Consider the following 18054-nt stretch of genomic DNA (forward strand, 5'->3'; position numbering starts at 1 on the left):
CGAGGACCCAGCCCGTCTCAGCCGCGGACCCCCGCGGGGACACCGGTCTTCGGATGCGACTGCGTCCGAGGCGGAGAGATGGTCGGGATAGAAATGGGAGAGTTTGGAAACAAGATTCGCGTCCATGTTAGCTCCTGGTGGGAGCCGAGTTGGGGTGGAGGGGCTGCGCCGGGCGCGGCAGCCCCGTCTCCAGCCTCGCGAAAGGGGCCTCGTCCCAAACCCGACACATCCTCCGTCCCGGCAGGACCCGGCCCGAGCGGGACTCCCCAGGCCACTTCGCTCAGGGGAAGCGGACGTGTCCCCCACTCCTAGTCCTCCTCTCCCCTTCCCTGGTCGATACCCCGGCGCGATGGCGGTGGTGGGACGGCGGGGGTCACCCGGGAAGGGGAGCAGAGGGGAGCAGAGCAGAGCAGAGCCCTCCGGCGTCCCCGCCAAGCAGACCGGTTCCGTGTCTGGGCGGGTTCCGTGGCAGAGGGACCTCGGGCCGTGGGTGTGCGCGGGTGGTAGTAGGTGCGTGGCTGCAAATGCCGGTGGGCACTGAGAGGGGGACTGCTCGTCGAGCCCGTAGCCCCGGGAAGTGTCCCGGGGCCGAAATTTGTTTCGGCCTTTGGGAAAGGAAGGGCCCTTATTTCCCCCCCCCCACCCCCGCCTCGATTCGCTGAAAAATAAACCTGGGAAAGGCCGAGGCCTCGTGATTTCTCCCCTTCCCCTCTACCCACCCTCACCCACGGCGGTGGGTCTGCATGCTCCGCGCGAACGGAAGGTGCGGGGGGAGCCAGAGTGGAGCCCCTCTGGGCCAGGAAAGCCCTGCCCAGGCCCTCGCGCCTCCACTGGGCCGCTGGTCCCCAGTCCCCGCCGCGGCCCAGGATATGTCCTAAGCCGAGGAACGCGGGGCAGGGCAGGACCAGAGGGATGCGGGCTCGGGGATCTCTCCGCCGCCCCCCAGGTGCCGGCAGACGGGCCCCTGTCCCACCCCCGCGGCGGCCCGGCCCGGCGGGGAGCGTGACCTCGGGGGCGTCAGCGTCACCCCCGGCCCGGGAAGGGGAAGTCGGTTCTGCTGAAAAGTTGGTGACGGGCTGAGGCAGAAGAGGCAGACCGGGCAGGTGCCGCCGCCTCTGCCGTAGCCGCGGAGCTCTCGGGAGGCGGCTGGTTGCGAGCAAAGTTTGATTCCTGCTACAACACATGTCAGAGTTTTCTTGGGTTTTGGCTGCGTCTGGGGACATCTTGTGATGTTTTAGAGAACAGGACATGATCTCACATGGCGAGGAGCTCTTTAGTTTCTTAATCATTTCACGGTTCCTTCAGAGGCTTTTTTCCACCTAAAACGTTTAGTTTCAGCTCAGTGATCAGCTGCAAAAGCTCGGCGGGGAGCGGAAGAGTTGAATTATTCCAACCTGAGAGAGGCCCTCAAAAAAAAAAAAAAAAGAAAAGAAAAAAAAAGAGAAAATAAAGAAGAAAAAAGGGAGAGAAAATAAAGAAGGAAAAGAAAGAAAAGAAAAAAGAGGAAAAAAAGAAAAACAAACAAGAAAAGAAGAAGAGAAAAGAAAAACAGAAAATACAAGAAAAAGAGAAGAGAACAGAAAACAATAAAAAGAAAAGGGAAAAAAGGAGAAAAAGGAAGCGGTAGCAACACGACGTGGAAACTTTTCCTTCCCTCCGTTTCCCCAAGTCCTGCAGAACCGGGATGGAGCTGGAGAAAACCTACGCGACCCCCCGGGCCGGCCGGACAGGTGGGACTCGGGCCGGGGGCTGCAGGGAGCCCAGCGGCTCTGCGGACGAGGGGGACGCCGGCGTGGGTAGGGGCGGGCGGGCGAAGCGTCCGAGCGGGCGGCGGGACCAGCTCCCCGCAGGGTCGTCGGGGCGGCGAGGGGGGCTGCCGAGACTTCCGAGCTCCACAGAGGGGCCGCCCTGGTGTCCGGTGGCCCCGCGGCTGGGAGCGGAGGGGCTGAGGGGACGGGCGGGCGAAGGGACCGAGACCGGGGACTGGCGAGTAGCACCGAGGAGCCCTGTCACGGCGTCCCCGCGGGGAGCGCGGCGGCAGCGCGACCGGTGGCCATTGCGGAGTCGGCCTGGCGGTTTGGTGGCGGAATGCAATTCCGAAGCGATCGATGGGGCCTTTTATTAGTTAAATCGCCTGAATAATCGTTTAATCGATAAAGCATTTCATGGCGCGGCGGAGGCGGCCGGGGGCGGGGGGGGCCGCAGGGGCGGCAGCACCGGCAGCGCTGCCCGGGCTGGGCAGGACGGGAAGGACGGGACAGGGGACCCCGATACAAGGCGCCCCGAGGCCTCTGCCGTCTCTGGCCCCGGGCACCGCGGTGCTGCCGTATTCCTGAAATGCTTTGGGCCGATGGGTCCTCACAACAGTGCTGCGCAGGCAAGGAGGAGGAGGAGGAGGACGGGGAGTAAAGGCAGAGATGAAGGCCGGGCAGGATGGGAGCCGGCCCTGCCTGTCCGTCCGGCCCCTCCGCGCAGGATGGCGGGGTACCCCCCGGGCTCTGCTTGCACGTCATCCCCGGGGGCTCCTCCGAGCCGAGATGCTGAGCGGCGACGCAGGGCGGCCGGCCCGACGGCTGCAGGGCTGCGCAGGGAGTGGCCCTCGCTGTCCCTCGGCTGGATCCTGTGTCCCGACTCCGCGGTGGAGGCTCGGCCGCGGCCAGGAGTTTCATCTTCAACGAAAACTCGCCCCGAGCCCACCCGCCCTCAGCGGCCGCCGGTCCCCTGCCGCCGACGGGGCACCACGGCACGGTCCCACCGCCACCGAGACCCAGTGGTTGAGCTGGGCGGGGGGGTCTCGCCCGATGCCGGCGGATGAAGCTCTTCGGAGCCCCCTCCCACACGAGGATCCCGGTGAGGGGGACAGCTGGAAGGCGAGGCCGAGGGCAGGGACGTTCGTTCGGCGGGGCTGTGCCACGCCACCAGGGTCACCGGCGGCGGGCCAGGCGTAGCCCCAGGGGATTATCCGTGCCTCCTTGCCGGGCCCGTAACTCCGGACTGGGCAGCACTGCCGGGGGCGGGACCTACGGGCGCGGCAGCCAGAGCGGGGATGTGCCACCTCTGGGCGCGTCAGCCGTCGGCCCCGACCCGACCACGGGCAGCATGAGCGAGCGGAGATCCCTACCAGGACACCGGTCGGCGTCCCTCCGCACCCGCACCCATGGCCCGGGCTCCGGGGGGCACGGAGGACCCATGGCCCCGACACGTGCCATCCGACCGCCGGGGAGACCAACGGCCCCAGGAGGCTCCATCGGGCCGTCGGCTGACGCACGCCCACAGGACAGGCCGTCAACCCATCGGGGGTCCCGCGGCCGCGGCCCCGGCGTCCCCCCAGATCCGAAGGGGACCCCCCACGCCACGGTCACGCGTGGCTGCGCTCCCGCCACGCCCCGCGGGGGCGTAGGCCCCGCCCCCGCCCCCCATTGGCTCGCAGCCCACCAATAGGCAGCGCCCCCGCCCGGCGGCCAATGCGGGGCACGGCAGGTGAACTTTGCGATTGGCCGCGTGCTGAGTGACGATCGGGCCCCGCCCCCGCCGCTGTCCGCCCGCGCAGTGCTGAAGCTCCGCCCGCCGCCCCCTCCGCGCGCGCCGTTCGGCCCGCGCGGGGCCGCGAGACGGGGGCGGCCCCGGGGCGGCCCCGCCGGACCCCCCCGTCCACCCCGCCCGCCAGCCCCGCCCCGCGGCCTCGCGCCCCCCGCCCCCGCCGCCCGCCACAACCCCCGCCGCCCGCCGCCGGCCGGCAGCGCGCCGGGCGCACCGCCCGAGCCAGCCAGGCTCCGCCGCCCCGGCGGCCGACGGCGGGCGGAGGGAGGGAGAGAGGGGAGGGAGGGAAGGAAGGAAGGAGGAGAGGGAAGGGGAGGGGAGGGGAGGGGGCGCTGCCGCGGCCCCGGTGCCGGCGGGCGGGCGGGCGGCAATGGGCGCGCCGCGCCGGAGCCCCAGGTCGGACGGCGGCCGCTGACGGGGCGGCCCGGTCCCGCGGGGCCGCGGCGAGGCCGGCCCCCGCCCCGCTCCCCGCCCTCTCACACACCTTCCCCCGTCGCTCCCCTCGCCCACCGCCGCCGCCCCGCCCGGCGCAGCGAGTTGCTGCGAGCGGCGCGGCGGGGGGCGGCACAGGCGGAGCGCGCCACCGCCCCGGGACCGAGCCCCGAGGACGGGGCGCCCGCCCCCGCCGCCGCCCGCCCCGGCCGTCACCGCCGCGCAGCCGCCGGCACCACCAGCACAAAGAGCCGTCGGGCGGGCAGCACCAGGCTCTTGGCCGCCGAACCGAGACGCCCGCCCCCTCCGCGCCCAGCACCGACCCGGAGCCGGGCAGCGGGTGCCGAGGATCGGCGGCCGCCCGGGAAGAGGCCGGGGGCAGGAGCGCATCCCGGGGCGGCCGCTCCGCGCCGCCCCGACGGGGCCTCCGGAGTCTGCAAGCGGCGCAGGAGTCGCGCTTGGACAGCGCTCTCGGATACCGCTCGAGGCGGGACTCTCCGCTTTTTTTTTTTTCGGTTTTTGTTCAATTTTTTTTCCGACTTTTTTTTTTTTTTTTGGTGGTGGTTTGGTTTTTTGGTGTTTTTTGTTTGGTTGGGTTTTTGTTTGTTTGTTTGTTTGTTTGTTCCCCCCACTTCTGGTCGGTCTCCGGGCTTTTTCGTGGGCTCCTTCCCCCAGCCCGAAACCCGAGCACTGCTGGCGAATCGAGATCAGCTCGCCGAGGCCGCCCGGCCCCGGACCGCTCCGATGGAAATACACTGTAAGCACGACCCGTTCGCAGCAATGCACAGTAAGTGGCTGTTTCTTCAACTTGTCTGAGCGGCCGCGCGCGACCGGCTCCCTCCGCGGGCCCCGCCGGGCCGGCCGCCGACGTGTCCCCCCGGGAAGGCCAGTGTGCTGCGGGAGCGGGCTGGCTCGGGGGTTATTTTACCATAGAGAAAGAGCTGATGCTCTTTCGTGTGTGTATCTGTACATATGGATATACAGACACGGCTACCAACGTGTGTACAGCCATCGATACATATGAACGCGTGCCTGTGTGCATAGATGAGTACATAGATGTTATATATATGTGCATGTGTTTATTTTTCCCCCTAAATCAAATCTTCGGGAAGACAGCCGCGCGGTATTCCCGGCGAACGGAAAAGTTGATCTCCTTTCTCTTTTTCAAAATTTTGAAATTCGTTAATTGGAAACAAAGCAAAAAAACTCCCACAAACAAACAAAAAAAACCAAAACAAAAAAAATCCACCACCCAAAAAGCAAAGCAAACAAGCAAACAAACCCCCCCCTCCAAAAAACAAAACAAAAAAACCCGAAACCAACCAAACCGAGTCAATGCGAAGAGCGAGAAGCCGGGCTGTAGGGAAGATTTTTTTTTTTTTTCTTTTTAAACCCTGGAGAACGGCGTCGTGATCGCGGTTCTGTGAGCCCGGCGCCGGGCAGCCTGGCGGCGGAGCGGGCGGCCGGTGAAGTTAACAGGTCGTGCACTGTGGGTTCGCCCGAGATTTGTTGTGCTTGAGAGGTCGGGGAAGACTTATCCATTAGCACAGTGTTATGTGAAATGACATCTTCTCTCACGGTGAGTTAAACGCTGTATTACGGCGAGAGATTGCGAGGAAATTTAAGGTAGAACTAATCTCATTTCCCGGTGCACCACAGCCCTTCGGCTCAAAGAAATTTGTTTGCAAAATAAACCACCGAGCGCCGGGGCTAGAGATTAACCTCCCTCCCTCGTGCTCCCTGCGCTCCCTGTTCATTTGCTCACTTCCCATCCCTCTCCCCATCGCTCGCTTTCTGGGGTTGTCCAGAGCGGAGACGGCGGCCGGTGACGGGCTCTGCCGTCCGCGTGAAAGCGGACTGTCCCTCCCACGGCAACTCGGCTTTCGATACCTGCGTTTAAATTGTCTCCCGGCACTGAACAAAATCACATTTATTTTAAGGCGAACTTTAAGGTCGGAAAGGCCGCGGTGCGCGGTGCGGGGGGTGGCGCGGAGCCCTCTTCCGCCAGAGCGCCCCTTGCCACGGGTGGCAAGCGGACCCGCAGCCCACAGAGGACGGGCTCCACGCGTGGGGCCAGACACCCCAGGCGGGTGCAGCTGCGGCAGGTTTCAGCGGCGCCCTCCGTCATTCGCGGCCGTGGAAAATCGATGTCTTCCGCAGGAATCTCCGGGCAAACAGAAGGAATAAAACCAAAACGCCGGTGTCTTCGCTCCGGTCTCGGCCGCGGCTGGGGAGTCACCGGGGCCATTCTCTGCCAAACGATCTCCGGACCCACGTCTCCTCAGAGCGGAAGGGTGGATAGACGTGGGGGTCGGGACCGCCGTGAAAAGGGGAACCGGGGGGGCAGCGGGGGCAGCTGTCCGCCGGGGGAGCGGGGCGGCGGCTCGACCCGGGGAAACGGCGGACAGGGTTGGGGGGTCCCGAGCGGCACCTCGGGCCCTTCTGTCCCGACACAGTCCCCGCGGCTTCCTAGTCCCGCATGGGCAGAGCCCTTGGCCGCCGCCGTCCAGGGCCCCGGGGGCGCCGAGGCGGGCAGGGAATAGCCGAGGTGGCCTGGATCCCCGCCGGTGGCTCTCCAGGAACGACCGCACCTCGGCTCGTCTGGGCCCCCGCCCGTCCCGGCTGCACCGCGGCTCCGGGCTCGACCCGCGGGCCGCTTGTCGGTGCTGCCCCCGCCCGAAAGAGCATACGAGTCTCTCCCCATCCCCGCTCCCTGTGGAGGCCCCGAACTGCGGAGAGGGGCACGGCGGTGGGGCGGTTGCCTCATTTCCGCACCGGGCCGCGGACGGAGCTCGATGCCCCCCGGGCTCCAGCAGCCAACGGCCCGACGGGGCCCCCGACCCGCAGTCACCCGGGAGCGCGGCCGCGGCAGAGACGCCCCGGCGGGCGAGAGCCGGTGCCGCTCCCGGGGCTGTGGCAGGTTTGGCGGAAGGGACGGCGGCGGCCCGAGCCTTTGTTCCCAGCGCCTGGAGGGCCTAACCTCCAGGCCTGGGCAGACCCGAGCCCTGCCGGCCCCCGGGGGCTGGGACGGGCTCCGGGGGCAGAGTCGGCCGCTTCCCTGAGGAAACGCATGACTTAATGATGCCTTCCCGACTCTTTTCTTCATGTTCTTTCTCCCTTCCTCCCTCCCTCCCTCCCTCCCTCCCTCCCTCCCTCCCTCCCTCCCTCCCTTCCTTCCTTCCTTCCTTCCTTCCTTCCTTCCTTCCTTCTTTTCTTCTTTCCTTTCTTCCTTTCTTTCCTTCCTTCCTTTCTTCCTTTCTTCCTTTCTTTCCTTCCTTCTTTACTTCCTTCCTTCCTTTCCTTCCTTCCTTCCTTCTTTCTTTACTTCCTTTCTTCCTTTCTTCCTTCCTCCCTCCCTTCCTTTCTTTCCTACCTCCCTTTCCTTCCTCTCTTCCTTTCCTTCCTTCTTCCCTCCCTCCCTCCCCTCCTTCCACCCTCCCTCCGTCCCTCCCTCCTCTCCTCTTCCTCCCTTTCTTTTTCTCCATTTCTTTTCCCATTCCATCCTTTTTCTCTTTTCTTTTCCCTTTCCCGTTTCTTTCCATCCTCTTCCCTTTCCCTTTTCTTTCCCTTTCCCTTCTCTTTCCTTTTTCTTCTGTCCTATTCTCCCCTTCTTCCCTCTCCCCTTACATGAACACCACCACAGGACCTTCCCGCTCACACTGAGTGCACTGTGCATGATTCCCCGAACTTAAAGCCCTGAGAAGAGGTGAGGAGCCCAAGGTCTCGTTCGCCGCAGCCTTGTGGGGCAGCTCCCGTTCGCCTCCGCCACCGAGTTGTCCCTTACCCCAGCCCCGGCGTCCCGGGCACCGCGGCAGCTCCCTGGGCAGGAGTACCGTCCCTGGAGTCCACTCCGGACTCGCGGCGCTAGGAAGGGAAGCACGAGCCTGCGGCTGGCTGAGCCGCTGGCACAGTCTGCCTCTCGCACCGGAGAAGGCAGAGCAGGCGCTTGTCTGCTCGCCACAGGGCTTAGCATCACATTTTTCTTGTGGATTCATTATGTGTCCTGACAGTTTTAGAAGGTGTTTGCAAAGTTTGACAGCAGTTAATCAATAGTGAAATGACCAGATTTAAATAAAAATAGCTCTCTATAATCTATTTTTTTTAACACTGAGGCATTTGGCTTGTCAGCTTATTCAATACAGTTCAAGCCCTGTGCAAATAGAGAGATTTTCTGTATTATTATTTTTTTTTTTTCAAGAATTGGCATCTGTACTGCCCCTGTGGCTTGTTTTCATCTTCTCCACTCCTCTGTAATATAAGTAGTTTGGATGAATAACAACACCAGGGTTAATTATACTACCTCCTGGTACATGGGATTATTATGTGTTCATGGGGTTTACACAGTTTCATTGCTATTCCTCCAAGAGGATCCCGTTTCCCACCATATATATGATTCACCTTGCTAAAGGTGAACGGTGCAAATCTGTTCAAATAGGAGTAATATACTGGACTTGCCCAAGTGTTCATGCTTTGTTTGTGGGATTTGCTGCCATAAATTTTAGGAGCAGAATCATGCTCTTTTTATTTTCCTCTTCTTTTTTTTTTTTTTTTTTTTTTTTTTTTTCTTTTCTCCCTTGATTAATTCAAGGCATCTGTAAAAACAAAACAAAACCAAAACCACAGCGTGTTTCATTTCAGGTATCTCCTTCTGTGTTCAGACAGAGGCACTGTGTGGGCTGAGTGATCACGCAGCCTTATTTTCCACTGGCTTCCCAGCCAGAGGCTCTGACCAGCCTCCGCTTCACGGGGCAGCACAAAGCCTGCCCTGGAGTTCGTGATTGGGTGAAGGAGGTTTTGGGAGGAGGATTGGGGTTAACCCGGGGTGCCTGGCACGGCTGCGTGATTCCCCGTGGCCATCTTCCCCGAGGGGCCCCGGTGTGCCTTCAGCGAGTGGCATTGCGGCAGCGCGGCCGCCTTCCTGCTCTGCTCAGGGAAATCGGACCCATGCTGGGGAGGCGATGCCAAGAGCCGGGGAGCGCTGGGACTGGGGATTCTGCTCTGCAGAGACGTCTAAAACTCTCACACAGCTCTTCTCCTGCTCTTCTCCCCCTCCCCTGTGTGTTTCAGGACATGGAGGGGTGAATCAGCTGGGGGGTGTTTTTGTGAATGGCCGCCCCCTCCCAGATGTCGTTCGCCAAAGGATCGTGGAGCTCGCCCACCAAGGGGTCCGACCGTGTGACATCTCCCGGCAGCTCCGCGTCAGCCATGGCTGTGTCAGCAAAATACTTGGCAGGTAATGGGGGAACGGCGAATCCTTCTGTGTCCGTCAAGAGAAGAGTGTCGGTGTTGGTCCTGAACTGGAGGCTACAAACAAACGGAGACTTGTAGAAATCAGGAGATCAGTCCAGTGAGGAGAAGGGCTTCCTGATCACTCGTGGGTTTATATGTCTGATGTGGAAAGAAAGAGCCATTATGTCTTGTTTCACAGCTTCTTGTACTTAATTCTAACGGAAAGTGCAGAATGCTGTGTGTATTTGCTGTATATATGGCATATGTCCTGCAGCTGTCTGTTCTGAACAGGAGAGGAAATGTGGCAGTCATCTTCAGCAAAATGTGAAAAAAAGTAGAAGTTGTGGAAGTTACTTGTTTTGCTTCCTGAAGACAACTGTCTTTTAACAATACTATCGTTATACATTTCATCAACATTGCATGCACTCATACAGGCTACTCTGCAATATGTCCTACTGTTTATAATTAAACATCTTTTTCCGTTCTTCTGCTGGATTATGAAAGTACAGGATACAATAAGAAACTAGGAACCATCTTAATTGTAGCTATTTTGGAAGTAACCCTCTATTGAGGTGGGAGCTGCTCCAAACACTATGACACAGGAAAATAAACTCTGAATTCATTTTATTTCCTGGTTTCATTTTAAAATTTGACATAGATTTTGGTAAAAAATACCATCCTTGCTTTTTTTATTTTTTTTTTTATTTTTAAATTTTTTTAACAAATCTAAACCTAATTAGTGTAAATTATGATGCTAAAATGGTTTTTAACCTCAAGTATTCAGACATACTTGGGCAACATACATTAAGGGAAATTTAAATTTTTTTTTCAGAGTATGTTTTCCTTGTTCATCTAGAAAAGTTAATTCCCGATATGTTTGCTAAATTTTCCCAGTTAATTTCATTGTTTAGAATTTTACTATTTTTATTTTAACTATGTTTTTCTTTCCCAATTTCTAACCAACTTGCTGGACACAGCATAGCTGCAGAGTCTGTTAAGGTTTTTTTGTTTTGTAGTATCATGCATGGGATCTGGTGGATTAACAGCATTTCTTACCACGGGGTGGCCATTTAAGCGTTCAGATTTGTCAAGTTCATAGGTCCCTGGTTTTGGAGTTCTTGTCACTACTTTCTCCACAGCTGCCTTACCGCTACCTGCCCAAACTGATGAGTGGCACCCCCACAACCCTGCTCAGTCTCAGAGCTGCAGGAGCCGGCATTGCTGCCTGTGCTCAGTGTCCCTGCTTTTTTTCTCATGCCTTCCTCGAAGTTACATGTCTTCACTGGCAAGTTACATGCATTCTTCCCAGTGGACTTTTGAGAACACAGATGCCTTGACTGTTTTATAAAGGTAAACTTTCCATGGGCTTTATCCTGCCCATCACGGGCTGTTTCACCCGCTATTGGCTCCACACCCGCAGCCAGCAGAGGCCCGAGCTCCCTGCCTGGCTGGCGTGGTTTGGCTGGCGATGCTCACTACTGCAGCAGAATTGTCACCAATTCCCATCAGGACCAACATATAGCTTGGAAACTGCCAATTTATTTACCCACCAGGCAAAAGTCTGGTGGTTTTAGTTTTGACAGTTTAGGTCTACTGCTAGATATATTTGCATTGTAGAGCTCAGAGTTCTGCTCCAGAGCTCTGTCATTAAAGTTGTCAACAATAAATTGGAATTTCATAGCTCATTATTTTCATAACTAATAAGTACAGTGCGTAAAATGTCTCTGTAATTGCAGCTGTGTGTTGTGTGTGTTTTTTTCATATGTGTTCATGTGTGTGAAAAATGGGAATCCTTACACCAGGAATTTTATGATTAGAATTTTTCAGTCCTCAGTGCAGCTTTAAAAAACACCCAGAGGCAGGGAACCAGCAGTTGCAGGGCAAATGAAGCTCTCACCCCTTGGAGGAGGGTGCCGTGGGTGTGCCCACCCTCCACTTGCTTTGGCAACTTTCCGTGAGCAAAAGGCCTTGACCTGATGTGCATGAAAAGATGTGCAGCCATTCTTGCCTTTAAAATGGAGATGGGAGCCAAGGATGACAGAGCTGTATAGACTGCAGGCCCTGCAGTTGCCCCCAGGTTCATCAGCAGGGTGGAGAGGAGAGGGATGTCAGCAGCAGTGCAGCGTGAGGGCTGTGCCCATCACTGTGAGTTCCCCCAGTGCCCAGGGAAGGGGGTCTGGGCCCAATCCTGCACCTCTTGTGCAAGTTGAGCCTTCCCATGGGCTCACATGTGCTTTGGCATGGCTTGAGGCTGTGAGAGTGGGCAGGGGTTAAAGAGTTAGCTTGGGAGTGGTCTTGCTGCCCAGAGGGCACCAGGGCTTTGTCCCCTGGTGCGCTGGCCACAGCCACAGCACTGTGGTGTCAAGGCCCTTCGCTACCGTGGCTTTCCTACAGTGGTGACTGGCTGTGGGAAAGCATCAGCTGGCGTGTGCCCCATGGTGTCTGGTGCTGCTGGGGATGCTCCTCTCTGCCAGGCTTGGCCTGTGGCGCAGGGCACTGACCATGGGTGCTGTTGGAGAAAAACACTGAGAAATGTTTGTGAAATCCATTGTTCTGACCGGATCTAAGAAAATTGTGACTTTTGTCTGGTAGCATTTGTGGTATTGCCTGGCTGCCTTCTACATCCTCCTCACAGGAGAGGTGCCAGCAGCCAAGGTTTTATAAGGGGTGCAAGGTTTTATAAGGTTTATGGGCCGTATCTGCCATTGTTTTGTCATGTTCTTGTGAAAGTTCACAAGGTGCTGGATTTTGCCTCTCTGACCTAAAACCTGCTGCATTTAGGGGCAGCAGGAGGGTTAACCCATCTCTGACACTCAACGCTTTAGAGTTGCTTTAATGGCTCGTGGAGACTGGTAGCTCCATGTCAACATCTGCACCCAGAATGTCTGAGAACATGTATGAACAATTTGGTGTCGACCCCTTTAAAGGACTTTTAGGCCCTGCATACAGAAAGACTGGAAGACAGGTAGCCTGGGAGAAATTTGATGAACACAGTTGTGTGTTTCAGTGAGGCAGACTTTGGCTTGTGCGGACTGTTTGTGCTTTGTTCAGGCTGGAAAGATGGGGGAATTAATTTTTGGGGTTTTTTTATGTAACGATTATGTCAGATAGCTGCAGAGAAAATATATTAATAAGCAGTCTTATATTCTCACTTGGGAGTTTCTTCTGAGTTAGAAATACGGGTGCAGAGCAGCAAGTGGTCATGTTTGAGCTCCTGAGAGTGCAGCTCGGTGGGCGTCCAGTCGAGACGCTGACGGAGCTGGGGTCTGCTCTATATGAAAGGGATGTGCAGAACTGGGGCAGCTGGTGTGGTGGCTGAAGGTAGGCACGGGGCTTATTTTTTGTCTGGTCACAAGATACAAAGAAGTGCAGGCCTGGGAAACAGCCTTCTGCATGGAGCATTCCGACCACAGCAGAGAAGAGCATGGTCTCATTCTTGGTCTCCATTCTGGCCCTCATCAGATAAGGTGCGACTTCTGCTCTCAGCAGCGTGTTCGATACTTTGTTTATTAAAAGGGGAGACTCACCTGGCCCAGGAATCTCAGCTGCCGTGTATTATTGCAAAACTACCAAAAGCAGTTGCTCTTGTGTGCTTTATTTGTGAAGAATTCTGCCAGATTTCTGCTGGTTTAGGGATCCCATTCTCCACATTTCCTGGGGGCATGGCATCAGCAGAGTTCTGGTGGGGGTGATGATGCTGCACCTGAGGAAGAGCTGGTCAGAGAAACCAATCCCTGCATCAGCTGGATCCCTCTGGAGTGCAGGCAGCTCCCTTTCCCTCAAAAATTGTGATTGATACTAGTGAAAACGTAATGCTGAAAAAAATACATTTTAAAAATATAAACTATTAAAACCCTAATATGCATATTCAAACCATAAAATAAAAAAAAGATATGCTGACATATTTATTCCAGATGTGCAAATAAAATAGAATACTTAGCCATTATTTTGCTCTGAAATGATAGCAAGCTGTAGATATTAATGACAGAGAATTTCTGTGGAAGCAGTAATTTGCTACCGAAGAGTCCACTGCGAAAAGTGTGATTTGTTTTTATTATTGCCAGTACTGCTGATTAATAACACACATTTTCAGTTAATTTTGGATCTCAGCGTGCCCTTTAATCTTGCATTGTTTCTTTTGTCTTGCTATTACAGAAAAATATATATTGTATCCAGAGGCCCAATTCCAATTACTATAAGTTAATCTATTAGGTGATAAAGCACTACATAGGCAGAAAATGTGTATGTGAAAGTGAAGATATATCTCAGGTTTTGCTGGGCTTTGGTTACCTTGAAGTGATGTTCTCTATAAATCTCAGAGCATGTTCTCTGTCTGTGTGTGATAACTAAAGCTTTGTTTTGGATGTTGTCCCAGGTATTATGAAACCGGGAGTATTAAGCCTGGAGTGATTGGAGGATCAAAACCAAAGGTCGCCACACCCAAAGTTGTCGAAAAAATTGCAGAGTACAAACGCCAAAATCCCACCATGTTTGCCTGGGAGATCAGGGACAGGCTCCTTGCTGAGCGAGTGTGCGACAATGACACCGTGCCTAGCGTCAGTTCCATTAACAGGTAAAGCTTGGTCTGGTCCTGGGGTGGATGCTCCACGGAAGCACTGTCTTTGCATCCTTGTCTTTTAGTATGACTGGGTGTTTGGGGCTGTTTGCAAGAAAAGCAGCTTCGCGTGTTTCCCTGAGGTGTTTGGGGCTGGGGAGCAGCTGTGGGCTCACTTCGGTGTCTGAAGTGTCACAGATGATGAGCGTTTTCTAGGAGTGGGCAGGTTCTGCTACCAGCTTTTGCTTCTTTCCCATTCTTTCTCGAGTTTGTGAATTGGGGAACCTTGCTGGGAACGACCCTGTGTGTTTGCTTTGAATGAAGCCCCAGTTCTGCTCAATGTGGTGGGGGTTCAGTGGGACATGCTTTGCCCAGAAGGGAAGCTGAGATGGCCATTGAGTAGGTGGCAGTCATCTCGGAAACAGGGGAGCTCAAGGCATGGGTGCCATTCTGTCCCCTGACACCTGTTTTGTGTTGGTGACGTTGGCCCAGGCCTATGCTCAGCATGAATATCACCAGGAGAGTTTGGTTAATAGTGTCCAAGGACCTCAGCCGTCTGCTTGTTACATGGATGCACTTAAGTGGCTTTGAATTGCTTTTGTAAAAATGCAAGGTAATCTCATTTGAAGCCTCAGTCCTGTTTTTGGGAGTTTTGCTACAACCTTACCAGTCAGGGCTGGGCCTGCTGGGGGGTCTGGAGGGGCTCCAACCTACTGCCTTCTCTGTTACACCTTCTACGCTCACCACTTCCTCCCGAGTTGAGTGATGTATAAGGCTGGTGCTAGGAAAACCCAGTGAAATACTTCATGATGGCTCCAGCCCTGCCAGAGCAACAGTAAAGGATGAATACTTGGATGGCAGAGTGCTTGGGCAGCCTCAAACACACCCACGGCAAGCAGAGTTCTTTCGTTTTCACTCTGCACCAGGCTTCCACCTCACTATGGTGAGATGATTTTCACTTGTTCAACTGCATGCAAATCCTTCAAATGCAGCTTGCTATAAAGTGTCTCATTTGTGTCCACGGACATGAAATAAATTGATGCAATATTCTTTTATTGGCTATCACAACCTGATTTGCATTCATGGAGTTGCCGCTTGAGTAGCCGGAGTGGCTTCCCCAGCGTTAGCAGAAAGTGCAGTCTCTGCCTTGATGGACTGAACATCGAGTCACATGTTCATGTATCTAAGGGAGGAAAGTGGATCAGTTCACGCATGGCCCTTGCTGTTGCCTGGGAACCCCTGACTTGTTGAGGCTCTAGAGCAGCATGTAGTAAATATGGACATGGTGTCTTCAGTTTTAAAGAGAGTTTGAAAAATAATACAGATATGAGGAAAAACAAAGGAAAATATCAAATAATTCAGGAAAGCTCTGCTTCCATTAACGTCAGATGGGGTCATGTGAGAAGTGTGGGTGCTGTAAACAGTCCTATGTTTGTATAGGAGAACTTCAAACATCCTCCAAAAAACTACAAAAGGGCACTCACATCTTTAGGAAAAAGGGAGATTTAAGTAGCTTCCAGTCAGGTTTTGAGGCAGTTTCCATGTTTCTCTTGCTGTGTTCTTGTGTGTTTCCACACTCATGAATGCCCACACCCCCACTGCCTTTGTATCAGAAACCCATTTGATGATCCACCACCAAGTTTTTTTGCTGCAAATCCAATTCTTTCTCATCTGTTAAAATCTTTTTCTTTTCTCAAAGGTTTGAAATCCCTTTTAAGAAATGCATGAAATCTGTTTTAATCAGTTGGTGTAGCTGGAGAATAGTTTTTGCTGGCCTAGGACCTCATCCTGAAAACCCAGTCTGAACAACCATGTGACAAAGAACTTTGAATTCACATCAAAACACTTGGCTTAAATGCTGAATCCTTCCAGTTCCAGTAGTCTGTGATCTTTATGCTCATATTTAATACTGAGTATATATTTTGAGGCTTTGCTGGAGTGGGAAGGATGCAGCCCTGTGCCCATGATGCTCTTGCTCTCCACTGAGGTGCAAATCAGGGGCTACCTGGTCGTTGCACACTTGAGCCCACTCAGATCTTGCAGCATGGTTCCTGTCCTCCTGCACCTGGCATTTCTGCACAGAGGAGGACAGGGCCGCTGCACTGTCCCCTGTCCCTATCTCCATGGTGCAGGGGGCTTCCCTGGAGCTGTGCTGTTCCCTCCTAGGATGCTGACGGTGCTCCTGTGAAACATCGGGGCTATGGGAACAGGCTATTCCCAGCACATCCCCGCTGCCAAGGGAGCCTTTTACCAGATGAGTTTAGCTGCTAACCCCGTATAAGAGTCAATAATAATTACTGTTATTAATTAATAACATTAATATTAATAACAGGCCACTCTTCCATAGCAGGAGCAAGTCTCTGTGATTAAGACTTAATTAATCATTGTGATTAGCTTTGCCCAAATAAGCTGAGAGCTGTCCAGCTGCTTCAAACTGCTCCAACCCTCCAGAGATGAAGATGTTTATGTGTCAGAAGGCCCTGGACACGCTTCTTTCACCATGACAGGCTTGTACAAGGAGCTGTTTCCACTCTCACCCATGCAGGCTCCATTGCTTTGGCTCCCCTACTAAAGCTGCTGTCACAGCTGTTCCTGCCCATTGTCCTGGGCTGACTGTCCTGAGGGTTGTGCTGCTGGGACCAATAAACTGACTGTGCCTGACACCCAGGTTCTGGCAGCCAAAAGATGGCTTGTGGAGAGACCAAATCCCTGCCAGACTCCATCAGACTCCTCTGAGGATTGAGAGGGGAAGGGAATGGCAGAACACTCTCTTCTGGGATGGGGTTGGGTGTCACCAGTGGTGGTCCCTGTGCTGGCTCATGGCGGGGCTTTCCAGCAAGGAACTGCTATGTGTTCCTGTGACCCCCACGCCCGTTCCGCCCCCTCCTCTCCGTCTTCCAGATACACGGCAGGCAGGAATGGGGGAGAGTTCGTCTGGCACAGAGGGAAGAAATGCTCACTTGCTGCTGTGCCAGCAGTGCCTGAAGCGGGGGGATGTGTGGTGAGCCAAGGACATGCCTCCTTCCAGCCCCTTCCACCTCTGCTGCAGTCAGAGACAGAGCTGTGTGATCTCTGGAAGTATTTCTGACCCTGTCTTTTCTTTTTCCATAGCACATGGGCAGGTGAGCACTGTGTGTAGCATCTCCCCAGCATCTCTGTTTGTAGCTGGTACCCTTTTGTCCTGCACCACCACACATGCCTACTGCTTTTTCTGTATCTCTGAATTTTTCCTGATTGGCACAAATAGAAATCAGACCAGAGACTGATGTCCCCAGTGATGACAATGTGGGCATTCAGGTTTTAAGATTGACATTAGTTCCCACATTTCTTTCTTTCTTTTTTTTTTTTTTTTTAATAATAATTTGACTAAGCAGCTCCTTTTCTAAGGTGTGTGAGTGCCACAGCTGGGGCAGTCTAGGGACAGCCTTGCAAAAGTGTCCCATCACCCAAGAATGCAAACCACAGCCTGCTGGGACCTCTGGGCTCAGAGGGGTCCAGCTTCCTGGGGAGGCGGTGCTGACCTGGCGGTTGCCCAGATAGTGATGTTCCTCACTTTCCTGGGTAGTGAGGACTGGGTCCTCAGAGACACCAAAGCATCAAACTCTGAAGCATTCTGAGAACCATCTGGGTGCAATCCTGTGTAATGTGCTCTGGGATGACCCTACTTGAGCAGGGAGATTGGACTAGATGACCCATTAGGTCCCTTCCAACCTGAATAATTTTGCGATTCTGTGAAATGTCACCCTGATGTCCCTAATGGGAGGGGCTGGGGGCACAAATGTAGTCCTGGATCCATTCATCAGACTTTGATATTTCCGTGAATGACAAGGGGAGCATACACATAAAGGGAATTTTTGTATTGATATAGTTGTTCTGCACTGAAAAAATAGTGTCTGATTCCCCCTACAATTGTGTGCTTAATGCTAAGTGGTTGTTTCTTTTCCACTGCTCACAGGATCATACGGACGAAGGTGCAGCAGCCACCCAATCAGCAGGTACCAGCCTCCAGTCACAGCATAGGTAAGGAAAACTTTTTTTAAAAAATATATTAAAAAACCCACATAATGGCTTACAAATATTCTAGAGAACTTTTAATCATTCTTATGGACAGATAATTCTGCATAAAACACTTCAGCACACGTGCTAATGTGCCTTCTTTGTCATTCTCCAAGGGCTGAACATAGTAAATGAATTTTATAAATACTGCTAAAAGGTTTTGAATTTTACTGATTATTATGATAAATAGCTTTCACCATGAGACAGAAAATTGAAATCTAAACCAAAAAACCCCCACTAAT

At 54.4% G+C, this 18054-nt stretch overlaps 1 protein-coding gene across 4 annotated transcripts in view; it reads left to right on the plus strand.

Moving 5' to 3' along the window:
- Positions 1-4554: 4554 nt before the first annotated feature.
- Positions 4555-18054, plus strand: part of PAX5 (paired box 5) — a 127817-nt gene continuing 114317 nt past the window's right edge. For all 4 annotated transcript variants that reach the window (XM_032676740.1, XM_032676741.1, XM_032676742.1 and 1 more), the window contains exons 1-4: positions 4555-4759; positions 9040-9205; positions 13577-13774; positions 17712-17776. In XM_032676740.1, coding sequence (XP_032532631.1) covers positions 4717-4759; positions 9040-9205; positions 13577-13774; positions 17712-17776 — 472 coding nt within the window. In that variant the 5' untranslated portion in view covers positions 4555-4716. The remainder of the gene's footprint in view (positions 4760-9039; positions 9206-13576; positions 13775-17711; positions 17777-18054) is intronic.

This window comes from Chiroxiphia lanceolata, chromosome Z, assembly GCF_009829145.1.
Source record: "Chiroxiphia lanceolata isolate bChiLan1 chromosome Z, bChiLan1.pri, whole genome shotgun sequence".
Lineage (NCBI taxonomy): Eukaryota > Metazoa > Chordata > Aves > Passeriformes > Pipridae > Chiroxiphia > Chiroxiphia lanceolata.